At 40.7% G+C, this 24476-nt stretch overlaps 1 protein-coding gene across 2 annotated transcripts in view; it reads right to left on the reverse strand.

The window, feature by feature from the left end:
• Positions 1 to 432: 432 nt before the first annotated feature.
• xpr1a (xenotropic and polytropic retrovirus receptor 1a) overlaps positions 433 to 24476 on the reverse strand; it is a 71675-nt gene continuing 47631 nt past the window's right edge. For both annotated transcript variants that reach the window (XM_044362057.1, XM_044362058.1), the window contains exons 4-16: positions 20971 to 21072; positions 17632 to 17852; positions 17373 to 17522; positions 17156 to 17239; positions 16235 to 16316; positions 15845 to 16032; positions 15332 to 15511; positions 12570 to 12738; positions 10981 to 11181; positions 6084 to 6250; positions 5863 to 6002; positions 5492 to 5716; positions 433 to 4433 (exon numbers count right to left, since the gene is read on the reverse strand). In XM_044362057.1, coding sequence (XP_044217992.1) covers positions 4376 to 4433; positions 5492 to 5716; positions 5863 to 6002; positions 6084 to 6250; positions 10981 to 11181; positions 12570 to 12738; positions 15332 to 15511; positions 15845 to 16032; positions 16235 to 16316; positions 17156 to 17239; positions 17373 to 17522; positions 17632 to 17852; positions 20971 to 21072 — 1967 coding nt within the window. In that variant the 3' untranslated portion in view covers positions 433 to 4375. The remainder of the gene's footprint in view (positions 4434 to 5491; positions 5717 to 5862; positions 6003 to 6083; positions 6251 to 10980; positions 11182 to 12569; positions 12739 to 15331; positions 15512 to 15844; positions 16033 to 16234; positions 16317 to 17155; positions 17240 to 17372; positions 17523 to 17631; positions 17853 to 20970; positions 21073 to 24476) is intronic.

The raw sequence follows: 24476 nt of genomic DNA on the forward strand, positions 1-24476 counted from the left end.
ACCTTTTTTTTTTTTTTTTTTTTTTGCAAAGAGCTGTCAGTCTTGTCAAGATCGAAATCTTGTCGGGACCCGTCTTTCTCCACCAGAGCGTACATCTACTTTGGCAACATTTAAAAGTGAAGGAGGGTGAATGACTAAAAGCTCAGTTCATGGTTCTAGTCTTCTTCAAGTGCACTGACGTTAAGAACAAAAGGAAAAGCGACTAATAAAGGCAAGAGGACGAGGTCTCTGCGTACACATTAATGCACATGAACCTGCATATTTACAGAAGTGCATCAAAGCTCCACTGAAGATGAAGATACTCACTCGGTCAGGTTTCTTGTGCACCAGCAAGGACAGAAACCTCCTCTAAAACGAGGCTGCAGTGACTGTAAGAAGGTCACAGGTCAGAACAGTTAAAACAACAACAAAAAAAGAGTCGAGAGGCAGAGCGAGTTTTAAAAATAATCGTGGTTTATAAAACCCAGATATGACAGGATCACCAAAGTGTTTACAGAAATACAAATACCATCAGGAAAACCATCATAGAACAGTGTTATACACTTGACATGTACAAACTACTCTATAAAGGGGATTCAGGGGGGGCGGAGGATGGTTCAGACTGTAAGACATTTTCCTTTCTTTAGTCTTACGTCTCTTAAAATCACATTTAGCCACAATGTATTTATTCTATCATCTCTTCTTTTTTTTTTTAATTGTATCTTATCAAAGTAGAACATCCATCTACCAAACTACAGGTACTATCACATTCAGCTAGATTAGAGAAAGGGTACGAACAACATCGAGAGAGGGAGGTTGGGGGGAGGGGGATGCACACATATCAAGCACTTTAACATCATGGGAGTGAATTTCAGCAAGCAGTGAAAACAAACCGTGATTTTCACCCATGAGAAAATGGGATGTCAGGGCTTCTTATGTCATCTCATCGAACACAAACTGTACAAAACAACCCTATTTCAGGTTTTTGTCGGCGGGTTTTTACATGACTGTGAACACACACTGGTCACTGAAACAATGTGTTTCTCACAGAGAAGCATCTCCAAAAACGCTTCCAGCGAGCAAATGAAGATCCCAGGTCTGTTTATGAGGTATTCATGCAGATCTAGGATCAGTTTTAAAACAGTTTCTTGTTATGATGTGGGTCCTCTCTCTGGACTGGGGTCTGTTCCTGTGCCCTACAGTATGTCAAAGTGCTTCTGTCTGCAGGGCGGTTTTTCACAACAACATCCACAAGATTTTTCATGCACATCCACAAATGTACACTTGAGGGGGGAAAATAGAAACAGTATTACAGCTTCAGGACACAGGAATCTGTCCCCCCTCGTCCCCACCTCCTTCATGAGCCCCTGGAAACAAGAAGGAATCACCGACAAGATACGAGCAATCACGTTTCTCCATTTCTATTGATTTTTTTTCTTTTTTCTGTTCTTCTATTTTTTTATACAAACACGTTTTCAACAGATTTACACATGAAAAAAGAGTGCAGGATTGTGGACAATCAAAAAGAGCTCCTCATCGCCTAGAAAATACTGCTTGTCTCGGAGCACAAAAAATGGCAACGTATGAAAATCAATCATTGTCATGGTGGCTACAATGATCGCTAATATACACATCATGTAAAATAAATGAAGATCTATGTACAATGTAAAACAAAAGCAGCATGCAGGCAAGACAACAGAGCCTTTTTACAAAACTATCTGCTGTAGAGTTGTGCTCTCCGACACAGGACAGTGGTAGAGAGAGGTAATGTGGGCTGTGTGTGTGTGTGTGTGTTTATATGTATGTGTGTGTGTGTGTGTCATGTATGCCCTTGTACAAAACATGGCATGTGTCCGGGGAAGCTACCCATCTTCTAAACTTTAACAGATATAAACACAGCTTTCCATTTCACATCGAGCTCATTTTGCACACAAGAGGCCTTTCAGTCTTTTTTTAGCCGCTACGGGGGAAAAAACACAACAAGTAGCAGAAGCAGGACTTTCTGTAGCACATTTGTCTCATGACTGGCTGGTGGTGACACGGTGTTGCCACAGGGAGGAACACAGGAGTGGAGAGCGGAGGGTCAAACAGGAAGAGAAAGTAAAACACACACACAGCAGCATTAAAGACAACATCATTGCTCTGGAAGCCAGGGAACACTTTTTAAATTACAATTAAATGTGGATGTCAGGAGTACAGCACTTTTTTTTTTTTCTGGTTATCATTCCTAATTGTACTAGATTGTACTAGATACACAAGATTTAACAAATTCACAACAGTTTAAATCCACTTTTTTTTTTTTTAAATGAATGAGGCAACAGTGAACATAGGAGACAAATGAACAGCATGTATCTGGGATGCTGGATGGAGGCTGATTCAGAAAGTGTGAAACATGTCAGAGATTATGAATATTTTCTGTTAAAGGTCTCTGAATCAGTCGGGTGATCATGTGACCTGCTCTGCGTATACTGTACTAGTAGTTCTCAAACTTTTTCTGTTACATCCCATTTTGGAAGGTGAAAAAAAAACAACATTTTGGTTAAACTGTTATCCAACGTTATCTAGCACTTTATCTGCATTTTTATTGTGCATGTTTCTGCTAATTAAAAATGCAGTTTAAACAAACTATCAGAGAATCTTCAGCTTCACTGACAGTCAACATGACAGATAAGTTTTTTGTCTTTGCTCAATAAGCTTAACTTGTTTGTCTTTTCTTCCCTGTCAAAAATCTGTCCATGTTTTAACATTAATACGTCGTTTTGCTGTTTGAATGAATCTCGATCGCCTCGGTGGCGTCTGAGCACTTGTTTGATTTTCATACCTTCATGAATCAGATTCATTCAGTTTCTCCCCGCTGGTCCCGCTCACAGTTTGAGAACCACTGACATTTAAACTCACAGCTTTGATTAATTAACAATTCAAGTTTTACACCTGAAGCAGAACATCACATCACTCTGCTCTACACAAATGTTGACAGTAATACTATTATCTAGTCATATTACTGAGACAAGACAGAACCTGCCTGTTAAAACAGCCAAATAAAACACATATGTTTACAAAAATAAAACAAACTCTCCAATTTTTTAAATTAATATTAAATAAAATACAATTATAATAAGAATCTTTTAAATTCTAAAAGGTTTTAGGCTCCGTTTCCTTTTGCCTCTCACCCAGGCAGGTTGGATGGACAAAGTTACTCTGAACCGCTGACACATTCATAAAAATAAAGCTTTGGCAGTTAATGCAAACAATAGCAATGCACGTAGATATACTGTCGCTAACAGGGCACTTAATGATGACATGACACAACGATTCACGCTTCGTTTTTGCACTAATCTGAGATTTGGGATAAACGGGGAAGTCTAACTCTGAGTTTTAGTAGAAACATGGCACAAATCTAACCGAGAAAAAACATTCCAAACGTTAGAAAATACATCAACAATCATCGTGTGGATGCTCCGACTAGTCTCACTAGTATAAACAACACATGTAGAAGTACTTAACAACTATAATAGAGTAATAATGCACATCAAAATATATATATTACAAAGCAACTTCACGGACTAGAAACGTTTGAATCAAAACATCCCTTTTGTGTACAAGTAAGGTTTTTTTTTCCCCTATGTTTGTGTATTAAATGCACTTTTCCTGCAAGTGCCTCCAGGGTTTGTGATCGTACACTGACTTTATTACAACTCAATAAACCAACAACCCAAAAAAGAAGGAGTATAAAAAAGAATCAACAAGCTGAAACCAGTTGATTTTGTTTTTGATATGCTGTGACGTGTGTCGAGTCCTTCCTCAGGTTTTCTATTGATTAATATTTAGTCTTTTGATTGGCTTGTGTTCTCCCTGTTGATCCTAGTATAGTTAAAAAGACTTGTAAACAGTCGTATGTAGCCTAACTACGTAGCTTCTTCCTAAATAAATCCAGAAAAAAAGTAAAGAAAAATCTAAAAGAAAACATTTCAAAGTAAACAACACATTTACTAAAAAAAGTCAGTTTTAAAAAAGAAGAGAAGATCCCAGGGCAGTGTGGTCTTGTCTTGGCGTCTGTCCGTCTGTCTGTATGGCTGTGTGGCATTAGCTCTCTCCTCTACTGTAGCGATGTTACACTGTGCTTGTGCTTCGGCAGGTTTGTGTTGTTTCTGTACTTAGAAAGACCTCACAAGGATATAAAGATGAGGTAAATTCTCACAAGTGAGGGCGGTATGATGGTCCTCACTGATTTAAAGGTTTAGACTGAAGGTTTTATGCTTACAATGACGAGAGAGAGAGAAGGGCTGAGGTTGGGTGTTAGTGAATGAGGTCTTTATAAGTACAGTAGGTGTGTGTGTGTGTGTGTGTGTGTCTGTGTGTGTGTGTCTGTGTGTCTGTGTGTGCTGTCGCTGTGGACTCAGCTGAAGGCCTCGTCATCCGTGTCTTCAATAAGCACCTTTGTGTCCTTTTTCGATCTAGAAAAGAGGATTGAGAATGATTATAATCTGACAAATCGATCTTTTTCATTTCATATCAACAGTTCTGTTGTTTTATGTTGTATGTTTGTTGATATTTGCATCTTGAAGTGTGTGACATTGTTGTATTTTGAGGTGTGATTTGTTTTGGGTCTTTATAATATATTTTTCAAATCACTCAGTCTTCTAGTTTTTGTAGTTCTAATATTTCTAAAATATCTGCCACTTGATCAAACGTACAGTAGGTGGACTGTAACATCACGGATAATGGTGGAAATAAGTCTAGGTGTATGTCCCAGACAAAGTCTGATATGTTCTATATTAAATATATATTATATATAAACCAAAGTATATAAGCAAAAGAATATGGAAATGATTTAGTTTTTTATCATCTTATATTTGTCACAGAAGACAAGTGTATAATCACTTATAGCAGCGTTTCTACAGTGTTCAAATTAAATTTAATAACACAAAGAAAGCAACTTAAAACCTTTGTCACAGTCTAACTGGTCAAAGACTGACGGAAAACCTACAACTATTTATCAAGTGAATGAATTTATTGACATTTATATCAAATTTCTCTCAGTATTTCCAGCTGTATATGATTCCTAGTAATATAATAAATCGATTAACAATCCTAGATAAATGGAAGAAAATAGATCAATTACAAAAAGACTAATTTCAGTTCATTTCAATATTTGCAAAACTCCCGACTTGTCCGTTGTGAGTGGATGAGTTTTGTAGCTACTGTAGTGAGCAGTAGTGACAGTGTTTCCTGCAGCACAATCCACTGTCACACCAGTCTGTTGTAGTTTATAGATGTAGAACGACAAAAACATGTTACAACTAATGTTACTGTCTACAGCAGGCAAGAGCAAATATTCAAGACATTTGCAAATGATATTTGAGAGTTTATAAAGCGTTCTACAGCTTTGTTTTGTTGAGGAAATTGAATAAAACGGTTTTGATTGTTTTTTTGGTCAATAGTGATTTGTACTTAGTCTTTATAAATCATCTTCAAATGAAAAGCTGATGTCAGTGTGCAGGTTGTTTCTTACTGTGAGGAGGACAGCAGGGGGCGTCGGAGCGACAGGCTGTAGGACCTCTTCCAGGTCTTCTTGCCCGAGCGGTTCCGCACGCCGTCCTCCTGGTCCATCATCTGCTCCAGCAGCGTCTGGTCGTCAGCGTTGAGTGGCGCCACAGAGATGTCCCGCACCGCACGAAACTCACCACAGTTATTCAGGTGCTCGTTCTCCAGACGGAAGAAGTTCCACACAAAACGCCTGCAGAGATGAAGGTGAAGAGGACGATACAAGTGCGGGATTTGAATTAGAACTCACTCTGGGTGGTTGTGGGATTGTCCATCATGGATGTTCAAATTCCTGATGATTAGAGCATCATATGTGTGTGTCCAGCTGTTCAGACCCACCTGAAGACCTCCAGGGGAGCCAGCACGGTGGCTACGATGTCGCCCACAGAGTGAATCTTGGTCATCGTGGTCAGAGAGATCTGGATCGTCCAGGCAAAACGCAGGATCACATCTTCTAAAATGGCACAGTAGTAGTAGGCCTGAACACAGCGGAGACAGGGTTAGGTTGACGGTGTGTGTGAGTATGTGTGTGTGTGCGTGCGTGTGTGTGTCTCTACTACCTTGTGTGGGTAAACAATTTCTTCTCTGAGGAAGGTGTTCTCTCCGGCTCCGCGGTCAAACAGACCCCAGTCCATACGCAGATCCCAGATCAGTGTGTACAGGGAGCTGACGGTCGAGAACACGATCAGCAGGTAGAAGAACATGTCGGCGTCTGTGTGTCCTTGCTCTGGAATAAACACACACACATTACTGTCAGTGAGTTCATCTTTTTAAATACGTCTTGAATATATTTTCAGAATCTGTTCAAAGATCTGACACAAAAGGAAAAACCTGTATTTATTTTCAAATGAAGCTTCACAACAACTGCCACCTTGTTCAAGTCAGTCAGCTGCATGACCACTAGAGGGAGCCCTCCTGCCATTAATACACTACCAATGATGGACCGCAGTCCTGTGGACATCTGTCAAGTTTAATTCACACTTTCCATGAGGTCTACACCGAGATTCATACACTTACATGATTATCACCTTCCACCAGGTGTCATAGGAAAGGGTATTACTACAGTTACAAACAGTAGCTCAAAAAATGTGTCCAGTATAGCAGCTGTGCAGATCTGACTTTCAGCGTTTCAACAAAAATCCATTAATTTGTGTTTCCTTTCAAAATGCAAAGACTTTGTTTATACATCCAGTTTCTTTGATTAATAACCAAGATGAATATTCATTAAAGTGTCCTGGTTTCCTGATAAAATGAGTTCTGCCTTTGTTTCAGTCTGTTTCCTGTGTCCTGTTTGTTGTATTTCATTGTAAACAGGTTTAATCATGTGTTGACATGACAGCAGTCGGCCGTGCTGAGTGCATGTTTGCAGTGACGATGGTAATAATTATTATTTGCAGAGATGCCTTCAGCTGAGGACTATTTAACAAGTGCTTGTTTTTTGATGTATTATGTCTAAATGTGTGACTAGCTGTCTGTGTGTCTGTGTGGGAACATGGATGTGATTTGCTCGTTCCTTGGTGGCTGCTGATATATAAATCAGTGCCCTGTAGCCTAACACAAAGATTCACACAGACGCAGCCACCAGACAGAGACAGGGCTCGGTCCAATCCGTCATAGTCACTGCGTCTTCCTGCTACCAGCCAACGAGACGCCGGGGAGCAGAGCCGGGGACGTTTCTAACAGAGAATTACTGCTCTGCTCCCACAGTCCTGCTCTGTTAACTGCTGCCGCCTTTGTGCTGCTGCTTCTTCAGCTGAGCGATGGGATGCAAGTAGTCCCCCACGGCCACGCTGAGATTTCCCAGTCGTAGATTAAACTTAGTCCTGGACAATAGACTCTTTTCAATGATGCAATCTCCTCTGTTGGTAAAGTGTTTAACCCTTCAGTTCCTATTAAGGATGATGTTTGTCTCCACCAGGCTGGTTAGACACTGTGCCATTAAAAGGTTAAGCACAGTGAGATGGACATTGATTGGATGCTCAGTAGAGGCGAACAGTGGTCACTGACTCCTGTCACACACACTCAATTGCTAGTAGTCTGTCACACACATACACATACACACAAACACACACATACACACACACCCGAGAGATTACAGACTATTAGAGATGGAGCACTTCAGCAGAAACGGGCTCATTTTATGCAACAGGCCCACTTCCCTCAGACGGAAACAATTTCACAGCAAGAACAATCAGTCCCTGCTATTAGACTAATCTCCCTCATCTGTTGCCATGGCAACCCCCGTTCATCAACAGGTAGTTAAGAAACCTGCACCTTGAGACCACCCAACCAAATGTATTCGTTCCAACACTATCCAATCACAGATCTCCATCCTCGACATGTCTAGAGATGTTATTGAGATTCAGAGGATGAACCTTTATCTTTGGGTTAACTCAGCTCGTGTCTGGCTCCAGATGTGAATATATTCTCTGTAGCAGCAGTCTGTTTGGCCCTAGCAGAGGTGAATTAGAGTTCAGGCAGAGAGAGAGAGAGAGAAAGATTTGACTCAGAGAAGTGTCTTTTATCTTCATCTGTTAACGTGTGTGTGTGTTTGACTGATGGTGTTTCTGCGTGTGTTGCGATTCCTCTCCTCATAATGAACGAGGGGTCAGTGCATGAAATGAAGTTATAAAAGCTGTTGGCTCTGAGCTCATCTCCATTCCAGCAGAGTCCAGCAGACATGTGTTCAGCCCCGGGCTGGTAATTACACATCTCTCCTCTCCTTATCCTTTATCTCCATTTCCTACCATCATCTGTGTGTTTTGATATCTATTAAATCTGTGAATTTCAAATCCATCTTCCTCACTTCCTGCTGGTGCTCTCTTGGTTTTCTCTGTTACCTCTTTCCTCTCTATGTCTAACCTTTTCATTTATACCTCCCCCCCTGTGCTCTATCAGTTCTAAATTTACTGCTCCTCCGCTGCAGCGTGACTCAATTCATTCCCGTTCCTCACCTTCAAGTAAACCTCTTACAGAGACCAGCTGGACTAATGTTCCTCTTTGGTCGTGGTCGTTTCAGCTAGTTTTTGATGTTGATGTCACAGACAGAGGGATGTCTTGCTTTGACAAACACTGCTGCTTTCTTCTCTTACTCATAATATCTCATTTATATGACATGTGAGGATCAGATTGTAATTAAATCTGTGGATGTTTAAATATCTAATTTCCCCCTCCTAACAGTTATTCTTTATCCATCTGAAGCTTGCTCTATTCTTTCTTTCCGTGCCAACATCCTGCTCTCTCAGCTCTGCCTGTCCATGAGATAAATCCCTCAGGTTTAAATTAGCATTAGGTCTGTAACTCCCTTGCATCTAAAACAGCAATAACTCCTCAAGCCACTGTACATAAAGCTGAGCCTGTATTGATCCTGAGTAAAGAATCTGCTTTATTGTCAAGTCTCTCACACTGTATCGTACAGAGTTTGGGAATTCTGCCTAAACCAGGAAATCCTCCGTCATCTCTCTGGTTACAGGTCTCTGAGCATCTGCTGAGATTAGAGTTTCATAACAGTGTCCAATCAGTTACTCACAGCACTGAACTGAACGTTTCTCTGAGGGTAGAAATCTGCTCTGTTTGCTGAAAGCACATCAAAAATGAATCAACCTCAAATCCCACATCAACACAGCACAGCCGAAAAAGTTTCCCGGTTTCTCAAAACTGTATCACATTTTCCCCCTTGCACACCAGAGAGTAGACGGCGCCTCGTTATTTTGGAGATTTATATGTGCAAATGGAAGCTCTGGATACTGAATACCACTCAGTCTATTCCTCGTGATTTATCTGCTGCGTTTATAGTTTGAGTATTTTGCCTTCCCGGAGCTAAATGTGGCCGATTCCAGGAAGGAATGAGGTGGTGAGGCAGTGAGGTCATACAAAAACCATCAGGGCCATGATCAGGTTAGCAATGAAGGTGACACAACGACGGACAGACAGACACTAGGACCTCTGCCAGGTGCTGACTTCATCCACCTTTTACAGCTGGAGTCAGTGGTGAGAACACGACACCACCCAGCTGTCTCCTCTGGGCATCATCTGTTCTGTCTACACTGAAACTACAGCAGGTATCAGAGGTTAACTGGCATACTTTGTACTTTTATTGCTGCTAAGGCTGTTTGTGCATCATTTCCATATCTGGTTGGAGGATATTTTTAATATCGGTGCTCATATTCATCCACCAAAGGCTTGAAATTTGACAGAAAAATAATTCAAATAACTCTACAACAGGCAATTTCCTCAACCAGCCGTGCAAATGTCTCTCTTCCCATCCTCCTCCTTCACTTAACCAGCGACCGGTCTGGGCCTCCATTATCATGCGGGATGAAAGACAGCTTCATAGAGAATAACACATGAAGAGAGGCCATTAGTCGAAGGGTCTACAGGCTTCAGACCAGAGGAGGAAGGAGGATATGGTTTAATGGACGCCTTTCCTACCGAGCAGCAGAGGGAAAGATAAAAAAACAGGTTTGTCTGTCTGTATGTCTGTCTGTCTCTCTTCCTGGTTCATTCAATATCAGAAGACTGGTGGTCAGCTTAGGAAGAAAGCGTATTGATTTAAATTTATATTGGAAAAGAATAAAGTCAAGCTGGGAAATAACATTTAACAGTTTGAAAGGTTGAGATGAAATTTCACAGCTGGCATTTACTGGCAAATAAATATATAAACTGGCATCTGAGAGGAGTTTAAACATATGACCTGCAGGAAAAAAAAAAAACTGGTTTGAAACGAGCCGTGTGGACAAATATCTGTGAAACTCTGATGGAGAGTCTAAACACAAAGGCTGGATGCTTTTATTAACTGGAAGCTGTGTCTTTGAACATGAACTCCTTTGTGATATGGCTTCTGAATCTGAATAATTACAGGCTAATTGTGAAGCTGTCAGAGGGGGAGTGACTTGACTTTTAATGCTAACCACTCGCTCCTTCCAACTTTGTTTCAGCTACATCTTAGATTGGACTATTACTTTTCTTGCTCTCTATTTTTTTCCATTTTGCTACTTCTCCTTTTCTCCAGTCTCTCTCTGACCTCCCGCTCCCAGACTAAATGTCATATTGTGAGAGCAGAACCTTGTTTATCCGAGGCTCTGTTTGACAAACCTTTTCCATTTCCATTATAAAGCTCTGAGCTCTGACAAGGAAACCAAGGCCAACTTCTAGCATTTGCGCTCAAGGTCACCTTTGCTTTCTGAGCATGCGCACACACACACACACACACACACACACACACACACACACACGACTCAATAGAAAGTCTCAAGGCTGTGTGTCGACATGCTCCGGTAACACCAACACACCGATATTGATGCTTTAGTTTGCAGATTCAGACAGGCTCTGTGTGTTCTGGGCTCCTCTGCACTCTTACCATGACATGCCGACTCAGCTCAGATTAAACCTTCTACCTACATGACACCTACATGAAACAGGTATCTGAGTGGAGTTTCTGTGTGCGCTGTGTCTTACCTCTGTGCGTGGCGTAGAGCGCTGCGAAGGTGACGACAAAGAAAGTTGTGGAATATTTCCCGGCGTTCACCAGGTGAGGGAAGGCCCTCTTGGTGTCACGGTAACGCCGCAGGCATTGGATGAAGCGGAACCAGGCGGGCAGACACTGGATGATGGCGCGCAAACCATACGAGTAGCTGTGGCACACGAAGTCACTAGAGTCTGGAGTAGAATAAAAAGGAATACAGTAGATTAGACATTTACTATCCATTTTCTCTCCCTTTTATCCGCCGTAATGCCCTCCACACGTTCTCCTTCATGCAGAAAAGCTCATCATTATGAGAGTCACATGGCTACACGACCTCTGTGTGGCCAAACATTTCCGTTCCATTAGCTCCGTGTTAATTGGCTGCGTGGAGGCCGGAGTGTCAATGTTGGCGGAGTGGAAGGACAGCAATTAAAACCTTATTCACATCACTTTTCCTGACAGGAGAACTCAGCTGTCTGGCACACTGTCAACTTATGACCAGCCAAAAGATTTGTGTTTCTATCAAGAGTTATGTTTTATTAACAGTTGAAGAATATGAAGAATATGATTACCAATAAATGTCAAAAATAACCTACTGTATATTACTGTATATATATATATAACAATTATTTTCATTATTTTTTTACATTTGTTTTGATGTGACGTGATTTCATGGAAAATGCCAACCACAGTTTCTCAGGTTATTATGTGAAATCTTCAAATTGCTTGATGGTTTTGGACCAAAAGTCCAAAAAACCCCAAAGATATTAAATTTACAATAATATAGAAGAGAAAAGCAGTAAATCTTGGAGAATTGGAGTAAACATTGGAGAAGCTGGAAAAAGTGAACATTTGGCATTTTTGCTTGACACATGACTTAAAACAATTAATCGATTATCAAAATTGTTGTTGATTTATTTTCTGTTGATTAATTACTTCATTACTCAACTAATTATTTTAGCATTATTGTACATATTTAAATATCTATTGTCTGTTTCATCAATCTGTGCTTTTTTGTGTTGCAATTCATTTTGGTGTTTTTTTCCCCACCCTCCCTCGCCTGTTACATCCACTTCAGTTGGTAAGCTTTCAACAAATCACTGAGAGCAGCTTGAACTTTGCATCCAGCAGCTGTTTTTACATGTATATGAATACAGCAGGGTACAATTTTCCTGTAAAGAAAACTCATGGCTGCAAGTGTTGTGTGGCTGTGATGCATTATTGTTGATGTGGCTGTTGTCCATATACAAATTTCTGCCTTTTCTTGAAGGAAGTTAAGGAAAATGTTGACACTAGAAAGAAGTCCCCTCTCTTGATCATTAGGGACTGATATCCAAAACCTCATTTCCCATTAATGTTTCAAGTGATGTATATATTACCGTCATTACATAATATTGTCCGTTAATATGATCATATTTCCAGAAATCCAAGGTGCATCACTTTTAGCTCTTTTACAACAAGTTTTTCGGATACATTTTAGGCTTATTGTCTCAATAACAGGGACAGAGGGCAATAAACTTCTCTGCTGCTTCAGTGCTATATCTATTCACAGCAGAGATACGACGATGGATTAATGCCTCACCTTTAATTGTAGGCAATAGACCCTTGCTGTTGCTCCACTGCAGCTCGAAGATGTAGAAGCAGATGAGATACTCCATATCCATCAGAACAACCACCAGAGAGTTGAGCTGATCAGCCAGCCAGAAGTCTGCAAACTCCACCCGGTGAAACGGCGCTGTGAACACGCGAAACTGTAAAAAAGACAAGAGTGGAAAGGAGGAAGGTGAAAAGAGGGAATGCAAGGACAAGCTAGCGATTAGAGTTCAGCCTTAATTTTGTTATAAAAAAACTTATAAATTTGATAAATTCATATATACATTTTCCATGCATTTCAGAAAACCTCTCTGCTAACCTCGCTCCAGTGGTTTTATTCAAATTTGCTTGTGTGTATGTGGTTTCAGCAAACTGGGACTGAATTAGTCAACAATTAATCAGTGTGCAAATGTCACAGTGCTTCAGTATAGAGGTGCAAAGCAGGGAACAACCTCTATTAAGGATCTGCAACACACAAAGGGGATAAATCCTCTGGACTGCCTTATCACCGCACCACAGGACACCCTAATGAGTCACGCTTAGTGTCTGTGTGCATGTATTTGTTTACTTGAGTGTCACTATTCACCGGTGTACAACACAACCACATGAAAAGACCTGCCAGCTTTTTGTGGCCTGCTTTGGCTTCTATGGGAATGTTATTTGGGATATGACTTTGGCAGCCGCTCGGTTTATTGACCATGCTTTGTAAAATGATACAACCCTGCCCGACTCTTTCCATTTACCCCCCCAGGCCACATCTGACATTCAGGAGCGACTGTATGCCTCTCTACATGTACACTCTCAAACGCATAACCCACATACACTCTCCCTCCACTGAAAATGTCAAAGATTATTGATCTTTTTTTTTCCTCTTAACCTGTCAATCAAAGTCTGTATTGATTGAGTGGTCATTTCCACTCTGCGTGGATGTCTCAAAGCTTGGTCTGCTGCCGTGATGTGGTTAGGTTTTCATTTCTTGAGCAAACACTAGTAATCCAGGTGCTAGCTCTGTAGTTTGTCCTATAATGAAATCTTTGTCCTCTGCCTGCAGTTTGTTGTCAGAAGAAATCAGCACACCTGGCTTGCATATATTTTACAGCACTGAAAGAAAGAAAGAAAAAAAAAAGATTGTTTGCCCCAGTAACACTTTACAATTTCTCCTGAAATTTTCTTAATTACTTATTGCTTATTCCATTCAGCTATAGGTCTGACAAACATGAAAAACAGCTCATATCTGGTCTAATTCTGTGTAGGTTGTTATGATTACACAGGAACAATCAAGACTCAGGCTGATTAGGGAGCCACACAAGTGGAGGAGGGCTGAGGGAGTGTTGCCGAGGACTGTGGGGAGCTGTGAAAGGAAAGGACAAGAATATGAGGAGGGGAGTCTGCTGCTGAGGGGAGAGGCAGAAAGGAGGAGGAGGAGGAGGAGGGATGAAGAGTGAGGAGAGGAGGAGGAAGAGGAGGAGGGACAGAGGAGCTCAGGGCATCAGCATACTGATAGATCTATGCCTGTAATGACTGCACAGTCACAGCCTCCACCTCCCCTGGGACGAGGCTGCATTCTATTATCCCTCAACCCTCTGCCCTCTGTCTCACTACACCCCCCTCTTTCACACAAACACACACACACACGCACACACACACACATGCGCGCACACACAAACACACACACCCTCTCTCCTGCAGCCCTGTAGCGCGGCTTAGACAAAGAACAGAGTAACATAGGAGGGTTTTGTAAACATGAGACATGAGATGCATATCTGAATATCTGAAGTACATGCATTCATTTTTGAGGCAGAGATACACACATACACACATCATACACATATACAGTGAATATTTAAATTGTGTCAGCAGCACAAAATAGCAAAAAGAAAAAAAAGCAAACAAAAAAGCAAATAGCTCATACAAAACTTGTTTGAATAGTTTTCTTTCTTCTCCTTCTGCTGCTTCCTGTTGGTTTAAATGCCAAAATAAAAATAAACCATCACCAGTATAAAGAAAGGTGCCACCTGTGGGGCAGGAAAGTCAAAAGAAAGCTAGTATGATATGACCTTATCTGAACACAGCATATGTGTATAGCAGTTCGTATGATATTCTGCAAAAAGCACATACTTTGTGTCAAATACTATAAAAACAGCCAACTTTTATGGAATATTGTATACATGTTTATATTTGTTGAAGTTTTCAGTCAGTATTTTGGGGTTTGAATTTGGTTAAGGTTAGAGTATAATTTATTGGTACTGTTCTGGTAAAGCTCTACTTTGATTTTTGTAAATAAAAAAACAGCTGGTTGATTTCATGTGTTCTGTAATGTAATTTACTTACTTATGAAGAGCCACCAATCTAATGACAAATGCATTTCACATTAAATCAGGCTCTTCCACTTTCTGCTGCAAGTTACCTCTGTGTTCACAGCACCATGTTCATTCATTAGCCCACAAATTGAGCAAGTATCTCACAGCGAATCATCTTGTTTGCATCTCAATCATTTTATCACGGCAGTCCTCTAAAACATTATCTGCTGCTGGTTACCAGTTGTCAAACATTTGTCTCTGTATAACCTTGAATCCTGACTGTTGTGCTTATTTACTCAGTTAAAAGTATTTTCTAACTCCTAATAAAACACACTGCAGTCAGACACATTTTCAGAAGATCTTAGTGTGTATGACACCAAAGTTCAAATGGCATTGTTATTCTGTCAAAAGTCTGAATGGAATGCTCCAGTAAATAAATGTGTGGACTGACCAGTAGCTTGAGGAGCCAGAAACGTGACTTGTAGTAGCAGGTTTTGAAGGGGTTTATGAGGAAGAGCACCATGAAGCCGTAAAGGATGAGAGGATTGATCTGCATGGGGAGGTAGGTGTACTCTGAGTAGAGACAGGAGAGGATGCTGAGACACCACAACACGCCGAGGAAACCAGCGATCTGCAGCACAGAGACCGGAAACAGAAGAAGCTGGCGTTAAAAGAAAACCACTTTGACACAAAATCTCAATTAACAAGGTAATCTGAATAATTCAGTGCAAAATTATGTAATGTTTTGTATTTCTACAGTATAAATAAAACCCTGTGGACATTAGGTATGTATTGTTGCTGCTGCATGAATTTTATAAGGCAATCAATTCTTGAATCTGAATTTCCCAAGTGACTAAACAATCCCATTCATTCGCACTGCATATTTCAGAAACTTATGATTATCAATCTGAACACAAAGTTGTGTTCTCATCCAGAAATGTGTTTACATGCATCTCATTCTGACCTCAAACAGGTGTTGGTGTGAAAGGTTGTTTCGAGGATTGATCTCGAAGATGAGGACATGGTTGACTCCCGCCTGTCGCCATCCGTAAGTGTTGATGCCCAACAGGAAGAGGAACTGGATCAACAGGAAACCGCCCCGATAGATCCGCACCAAAGGCCAGATGTTCTCATAGCGGATGAACACAGCACCTGATAAAATGACGATAAAATCTGAAGCGTTTGCCTATCTGCTTGATAAAAAAAACAAACAATAAAACTTGCCGATCATGTTTGCTGTTCATCTTAAACAATCTACCAAAACTACCAGTTGTCTTACAGTGACACAATACAAATTGCGCAGGACTCAACAGGAAATTAAAAACTGATGAATTCTAATGTTGCTGTGACATACCGGTGAGAACAAAGGCGATGGCAAGAATGATAAAGACACCACAGTAGAGACCAACACGGAAGGTTGTCCAGGCTAACGCAGGCTGAAGCAAGAAGAGAGAGGAATACAGAGGAACATTATAATCAAACTGCAGTCACCTCATCAGTGTATGTATTAACAACTTATACTGTATAGTTGTATACATTCATAAAAATCACCCAATTTTTATATCATTTGATACTCATTTCGCACATTCAGATAAAACAAAACCTCGACCTCAACTTATACAATGTGTCTCCAAATAAAGCTGCTCTGACTCCTTTTACCTGCATGAATATACAGTATTGATTATATAAATGCCTGTAGTGGAAATGGAGATAACAGCTGTCACATAGCATAATTCAAGTCAGACATGACAATAATTAATGCAGTAATAACAGCAGATATAAAATAGGGGAGTAAAATGCCACTAGCCTCAATTATTCTGAAAGATATCCTGTCTGTTCCAACAATGGAGAAGCACTTATAAAATCAATACTGAAGGCTCACACGGTTTCTGTTTCTTTGTCTCTTTCTCCCTCTCTCTCTCTTTCTCTCATGACAAGCTGCTCATATTTTGTTTTTAATCTATGTTCTCCACCAACAAAAGACAAGATTACAGTAAAATAAATGCAAAGATTATCCTTGCAGGGACCCTCTCATGCACGGATACCAAATGTGTTCTTAGGTTATTTTAATACTGTGGGTTGAGGGATGTTAAAAATATACTTTGTAAAACACTGGATGGGGTTTAGCAACTTCCCTGCTTATTTGAGAATAAATCACATGAAATAAAGTTAAAGGAAAAATGGCTGATATGACTGAATTGTCTTTCTTTTGCAGTTTGTCAAGGCAGGTTCAATTCACTGAGAGACATCCAGTGTGACCAGCTGTACTTCTGACCTGAGCTGCCCCCAGTGGAGGAACTCTCAACCTCTTCATCGCCCGCTGACGATCTCCTCCCTCCAGCTCTGTGGTCACCAGTGTCTGGGGACAAACACACACACACACACACACACACACACACAAACCACAATGATTTTATGTATGTGTTCTGTTTTACATCAATCTCTGTGGACTATAGTGTGTACAGTACATGTGTATGTGCACATATGAGCACCTCTGTCTCAGTGATGAGCTGTGTGATCTTCTTGCAGGTGTAGAAAGGCGCCACCTCCACGTGAGCCACACGCCAGTCAGCCCCGCGAGGAGTATCCAGGATCTTGTCATGTTTCTTCAGGATCTTACGGAAACCAGTGAAGTTCAGGTTCTGTGGACAAACAAAGAGGGAGAAACTGTTTTATGTACATAACAGACAGACAGACAGTGATACATTTCTTTAAATGCCCTTTAACCTTTTTGAGTGTTTGTGTTGATACCTGGTAGTTCTGGAGCAGGATGAGGCTGAGGTAGAACTCGCTGAAGGCTAGCTTCAGGTCCTTGATGTTGTGGTGTTTGCAGCGCTCCTCCTGCGACAGGTGGAACATCGTCTTGCGTTTCCGCAGTCCGGGCGGAACGTTACTCTCACGCTGAGCGTCCAGTGAAGACTGCAACTCATTCTGCAGAGTGGCAAAACGTCTCTGGGCTTCAGCAAGCTTTTCTACAGAGCAACACAAGAAAGGAAATAAAAAGAGCTTTTAGGGGTTTATATGGTTTAATATTGAGGGAAGCATTTAGCAAACTGCACCACGTTCACGCATTTTCATACTGCACGTATCCACACCTTAGAGCTATGTAGCTTGACGTAGTTTGACCCATGAAGTCAGGTTGAGTCTTGAGTTCTGTATCAACTGTTCATGAATTTGACTCGATTTGAAGTGATATTTCTGCCACAGGGGGCATTTTTCTATCACATATATTTCAAAGTTCATAAAAAAAAGGTTCATAAAAATTGAGTAAAATGTATTCATTAATAACACAAATCATTAAATGAACAAGATTAAAATAAACAACATTGCTAAGCTGAGTTTATGCTGTTAACTTTACTCTGTTAGAATTGCTTTTTGGTATCTAACTATTCAACTTATTACAAGCAATTGCAGAGAAGATGACAACTAAATCCTTTATACACCCTCTCTCCTCTCCTCTCCTCCCCTCCCCTTCTCTCCTCTCCTCTCCTCTCCTCCCCTCTCCTCCCCTCCCCTTCTCTCCTTTCCTGTCCTCTCCTCTCCCCTCCTCTAGGAAGCAGAAGCATGGAGACTATTAGGCTGTACTGACATGTAAATGCTGCTGAGTGAGGATCCATTATCTGGGTCAGTGATAGGTTAATATACCCAGAGAGAGAGAGAAGGGGAGGGAATAACGCAGGGCCTGGGCAGTAACCTGCATTTCATTAACTTCCCTTGTATAGCCTCCTATTTTTCTGACAGAGATTAGATGTCATTCTCCTCTTGCTTTTGACCAATGAAGCCAAAGTATTAACTAGCTTAAGTCTACAGTAACTCTGTGCTTATTTCTTGTTTAGAGAAATGTGCAAGTCATGTCTGCTCCAGCATTTTGCAAGATCATTCAGCTGGCACAGAAACTCTTAAACGAACAGATCTGGAGTCACAGTATGTACACTGATATTTTGTTGCAGTGCTTTATGTGACAGCAGTCTGATAAAAAGCAAAATTGATTTAGACTGACAGTCAGAGTATCTAAGGCTTCAACAGCTTTTCCTCTAAACTGAGAAATAGAGCACTAGTCATTTCACTGGTGACTTTCATGCTCTGTTGCTTTAACACACACACCCTCACAAAGTCTCCAGATATCACACTACCTGCCTTACAGGAATGCCACAGCTCTTCTTGGAAAGTAGCTAATCCTTCCACAGGACTCGTACAGTCTGTCACAACAACGCTCGGATGAACACTTGGATGAACACATGACAACGGCAGGAGGCGTGAGAAAGTCAAGACCCTGACTGCCTGCCACTTGTGGGTTTAGGTTAAATCTGAGAATGCAGTAGCACTTCGTAACGGCAGACATGGCTGACGGCAGTTAATCTGAGTGGGGTTAATAAACCTTAAACAGACAGGTGTTGGTGGTTTAGATTTCCACTTGTTTGGGTTTAATGTTGTTCTTCCTCAGCTTTCAGGAACAGACAGGGTGGATGGATGTTTCTTTAAAAGCAGCAGTCTGCAAAAATGGGCAAAACCTTCCACAGCGAGAGTTTTTTCTTTTCAGTGTGTGTTTAACCCTCGATGATGAAAGTGCTGTCCAGCAGGCTGGATTTCAGCGCAATGCAGCAGAGTAGCTTTGAAAGGTCAGGACCCCTTTCAATGGGAGATACAGAGGAAGAGAGTTGTGTGGAGGCAAGTGTCTTATGTAAAGTCGGCACACAATTTATCTCCATCTTTCCACTGCTCTCTCTAACACACACAACCTAACCAGCTTTTTTTTTTTTTTTTACTACACACAGACACTAACTGGCATCAGATAAAGCTGCTTGTCGGACACAACTGTAATTTCTTGCTTGCCCCTCCTGTGTGGGGAGAGTAAACAAGACGCCTGAGAGCAGGAAGGAGACGCTGATGTTTTCATACACAACATTTAACCAACCTCACACCTCCGGTCTGCTGAGGAGACAATGACTCACTGACTGTAATACTGATGTGATGTGACTGCTGCTGTCAAACACACTTACACATGTGGCAACGAGAACATCAGAAATGACAAGTAAGTGATTGTTTTGTTCTATTATCCTCTATTGTTTCCCTTATGCTTTATTTATATAAACAGACAATAACATATACAGTATAAGGGGACTCAAAATGAACCTCTAAAATATTCAGTCTTGTTAGATTTTTATCTGCACAAACAGCTCTATCCTAAGCAAAGGGAGCATGTATGATCCATTACGCGCAGCAGATAATGGATCAGGATAATGAAGGACTACTTAACAAGACATGGCCTCTACAGCAGCCAACAGCTAGTTTCTGGCATATGTCAGTAATGAAAACACACGGTTGTCTGAGAGAAAACAATCCTGAGGACCAAAGTTTCCTCAGTGCTTCAGTAAATCAACCTCCTGCTAACAAGGTCCACAATGATTTATACCCTGTTTGTTTCCTGCTGTAGCCGTCCATCTGCCATGAATCTCTCATCATTATGAGCTGGAACAAACTTGCCAGTAAACCTTGGCCCAGTGTTGACCCAGAGAGCCTGTAGTTCAACAAAACATCCTCTAGAGGAAGCACTGTCCATCTTTAGATAGCTCCCTCTTCCCCCTGAGCTGAAGTTCAAAGACCAGAAGGCAACCTTCTGGTACAAGAATACCAGAATATATTATGGCTTCCATCTCATGTTACACAGCACACACATACTCCCTCGTCCCCTGAAATACACACAGGCAGGGCCTGCTCACCTAAACATGACAACCATTGGCTACTTCACTCCAATGACCAAGATTAGACACAGTGTGGGACTTTTATTGGAGATGATTGTGTGATATAGCCATCATTGTCTTTACATCAGTGGTTTATATACTGTATGAGTGAATCGGAGTTCAGATCCAGAGTTTATTTGTAGATAAAGGAAACTTTTGAATTATGTTGATGCTGTCCAGATAATTGATTAACACAGTCCATACAACAATTTCTCTGAGTACCAGTCTAGTAATCACACTGTAACTGTTTTGGTTAATTGATCTGAAAACACTTTTCTTATTTGACTTGTTTTGATGTATTCTGCTTCAATCATCACTGAAATCAAGTGTTACTGAAATGAATAAATACCTGAATAGAATGTGTTGATTTTCAGGAGCTCCTTCTCACAGGTCTGGAAAAACCTCTCCTCAAACTTAGCATAGTATCTCTTCACCGTGTCGTCATCTGTGACTGGAGAAAAAAAGAAAAGAGGAAAAACAAAAATGGTGATTAGCTATGCAACAACCCAAATACTGTGTGAGCATCTATGAAGCACTGTTGCTCATTCATAATGTTTATATGCTGAAGGAAGAGATCATTTAAAGTAGCTTTTTTCCTTGATTCACATTCATACAGTTCCATATTTTCATACACACCTGGGAGCTGATTCATGACAGCAAAGCAAATATTTTGTTGTGGCGAAAGGCACTAAATGATAAAGTATGAATGTTCTCTAAATGTTCTCAATGTCATCATGCACATACCGGAGGGACAAAGTGCACAAAGCAAAGTGTTGAGATTGCAGATACCAAATTGTCATATGTGTCATATCACATGTGTTACAAGCTAACACATATCATACACTATGTTGAGTGATAATAGGTAACATCTCAGAACAGAGAAGGTGAGAACTTGTAGTAGCATAAACCTAAATGGCTAATAATAATGTTAGTTTTTTTTAAAGACACATGTATCTGCATAGATTTGGAGCATCCTAGTGCTAAATTAGTCTAACTAGGTCTAATTTTGGTATCTATGTTTTCATCACCTATTGGGTGACTTAACAAACTAGCCAATCCTCAAAAATCTTGGTGTGTTGGTTTAAGGTTCCTCATCACTGACGAAAACTGGCAGCGATTCAGAGTCACAATTAAATCAACAGCTTCCTTCTGCCTCTCTTCAGTGAGACAAAACCCTGCACGTCTTTTTCAGGACCAACCAATTCAATCAGTATTGATGCTCTGTCTCAGATCATTCACAGCAGGATACCTTACACCTGACAAGCTTAAAATGGGAGCTACTGGCCACACAGACAAGGACACACATGATGAATTTTCTTTATCATGTTCACACATACTGTATATTCACTATGCATTGATGCCTCTCAGTTTATAATTCATATCAGCAGTCAGTGATATTCATAAACAGTGTGCCTTATACATTCTTTCTATAAATATTTGACATTGTCATCACTTAGACATGCAGTATGACCAAATGTTAAATTAAGAACGTCATTGTAAGCAGAATAAACTGGAGAGAAGGGTTTTACTGGATAAAGTATCTACAGTGTTAGATCAGCCTTGTAAACATTAGCTATTGTATAAAGTAAGCCCAGACAGCAGCTGCTGGATGGAGTGGCTTTCTCATTCGACAAAGTAATAAGAAAGTGAAGCCCCAGGCTGCAGTCTGTCAATATCACTGCTATATTCACATACAAGCGCACACACACATGCACACATACCAACATTTACAGCAGGGTTGTACAGTGTTAGACTGTGATGAAAAGGTGAGTTAAATGTTCAACAACTGCTTTAAAGTCTGACAGCTTTACAAGAAAAATAAATGAGAAACTGCCTCCGCACCCGTTAATATAATCAATTCAAAGTGAATTAAACCGCATTCTGCAGGTGAAAACGCTGAATAGCCTAAAGTTCACTATAGACGGACAAACCCAGTGGAGCATGAGAGAGGGAAACTTCCTACAGCAGATCTATTAGATTAGATTAAAGCGGTGCTCATTAAACGTCTAAAACAAGACCATTACAGTAATGACAACAGTTGAGAAATAGGACAAACATATAGCTACAGGCATAAAGCTAACTTTACTTTATGAATTATAAATGAAGTTTGCCAACAAGAATGAAGTTCCACTTAAGTTTAACAGTGTCTTTAGAGAGGTTGAGAGATAGGGAACGGAGCTATTGTAGTACATTAACTGTGGTACAGACAAAAGAGTTAAAGACGTAAAATGTAAAAAGGCTTGTAATGAAAACAGCTGGGATATGTTAGGTTGAGTACAGTCATGGCTGTACATGGTTTAATGGGTCCCTTGTATGTCAGAGAATCCGATATACCCACAGAAAACAGACAGAAATTAGCAGGAGGAGAAGATGAAGCTACCAAAAGAAGTGGAAGAAATGTAGACAAACAAAGAAGAAAGACACAGAAAAGGAAGCAGATGGTCTCCAATCTGCCTCACACTTCTGCTCAATTGCACAGTTCAGGCTGCAGTCACAACTCTTTCAGCCCTACAACCATCCAAAGCTCGGCCACCTCAGCACCAGCCAACTGACAGGCTGACTGGCTGGCTGCTGCAGGAGGATGGATGACTGGCTGTTTGGATGGAGGGATGCACGGTTGAACTGCCGATCTGTCAGCCGACTAACAGGTCAGTTGAATTACTGAGTACCTGGCTGCTCGGTGAGCCATGACAGAATGACTAATAGTCCAACAAGCTCCTTCAGTCGGGCTCGCAGACAAGCGTCAACCTGAGTTTGTATTGTAGTTCAAAGTAAAATGTTACGCTGCTAATGAACACTTTTTAAGATGGAGTACTGAAGGATGGAGATGTAAAGCGTCATGAACTGGCTCAGAATCAGTGACAAAAAAAAAAAATCACACATTAACAAAGTTTCTAAAAAAAAAATACATTTATTGTCAACTTAAGCTAAAATAAAATAATAATGTTAGTCAGCTAGGTCTGTAATGAATGCAGTGTGTGGATGAGAGTAGTGTGTGATGAGTGCAAAAAAATCCCCCACAAAATCCTAACTGGACTAGCTGGAGGAGGCCTGGGAGGAAGAGAAGAGAAAGAGGTTAAAAGTGAAGCCACTTAAATAGATGGAAGCCTAAACTACTCAGGTGTTGTTAGTTTTCTGATGTCCTCTCCAACTCAAACTAAATCTATGCAACTACAGTCATAAACATCTCTCTTCATCGACAAGAAGAACAAGGAATCCTGCAGTAGATGGTCTGGCCCCTACACAGTCCTGATCTCAACATCGTAGAGTCAGTCTGGGATTACAAGAGAGAAGCAACTGAGACGCTTAAATCCACAGAAGATCTATGGCAACTTCTCCAAGATGCAGGAACAACCGACCTGCAAGTACCTTGAAAACTGTGTGCAGGTATACTGAGGAGACCTGGTGCTGCTTTAAAGTCACACCAAATACTGATTTACTGAACTTTGTATGAAGTTAATTGATAAATAAAAAACTATTCATGGAATTATTTTTGAAAGCATCCTCACTTTGAGTGTCTAAAACTTTTGAACAGCCCTGTATATATTTATATATTTTTGGAAATACTGGGTGGCATTTGATGGAGCTCAGGAAAAACAGGCAAACACCAACATTAGCTGGTAATTTAATGACTGAAAATCACATTTTGTCACATTACATTCCTGTTTTCAAATAGCTTTCTGAACTCAATATGTATTGTGAATCAATAAATTACATTCACAGGGATGTTTTGGAGGAATACATATTTTGTGAAAGCGCCTGTTTTCCCCGCTTTGATTCTGACTAACAGAGCGAGTGTGGTGGTAAGAGTGGAGGATGAAAGTGTAGATGTGAGGGCAGCGTGCAGGTAGAAAA

This window comes from Thunnus albacares, chromosome 9 (genome assembly GCF_914725855.1).
Source record: "Thunnus albacares chromosome 9, fThuAlb1.1, whole genome shotgun sequence".
Lineage (NCBI taxonomy): Eukaryota > Metazoa > Chordata > Actinopteri > Scombriformes > Scombridae > Thunnus > Thunnus albacares.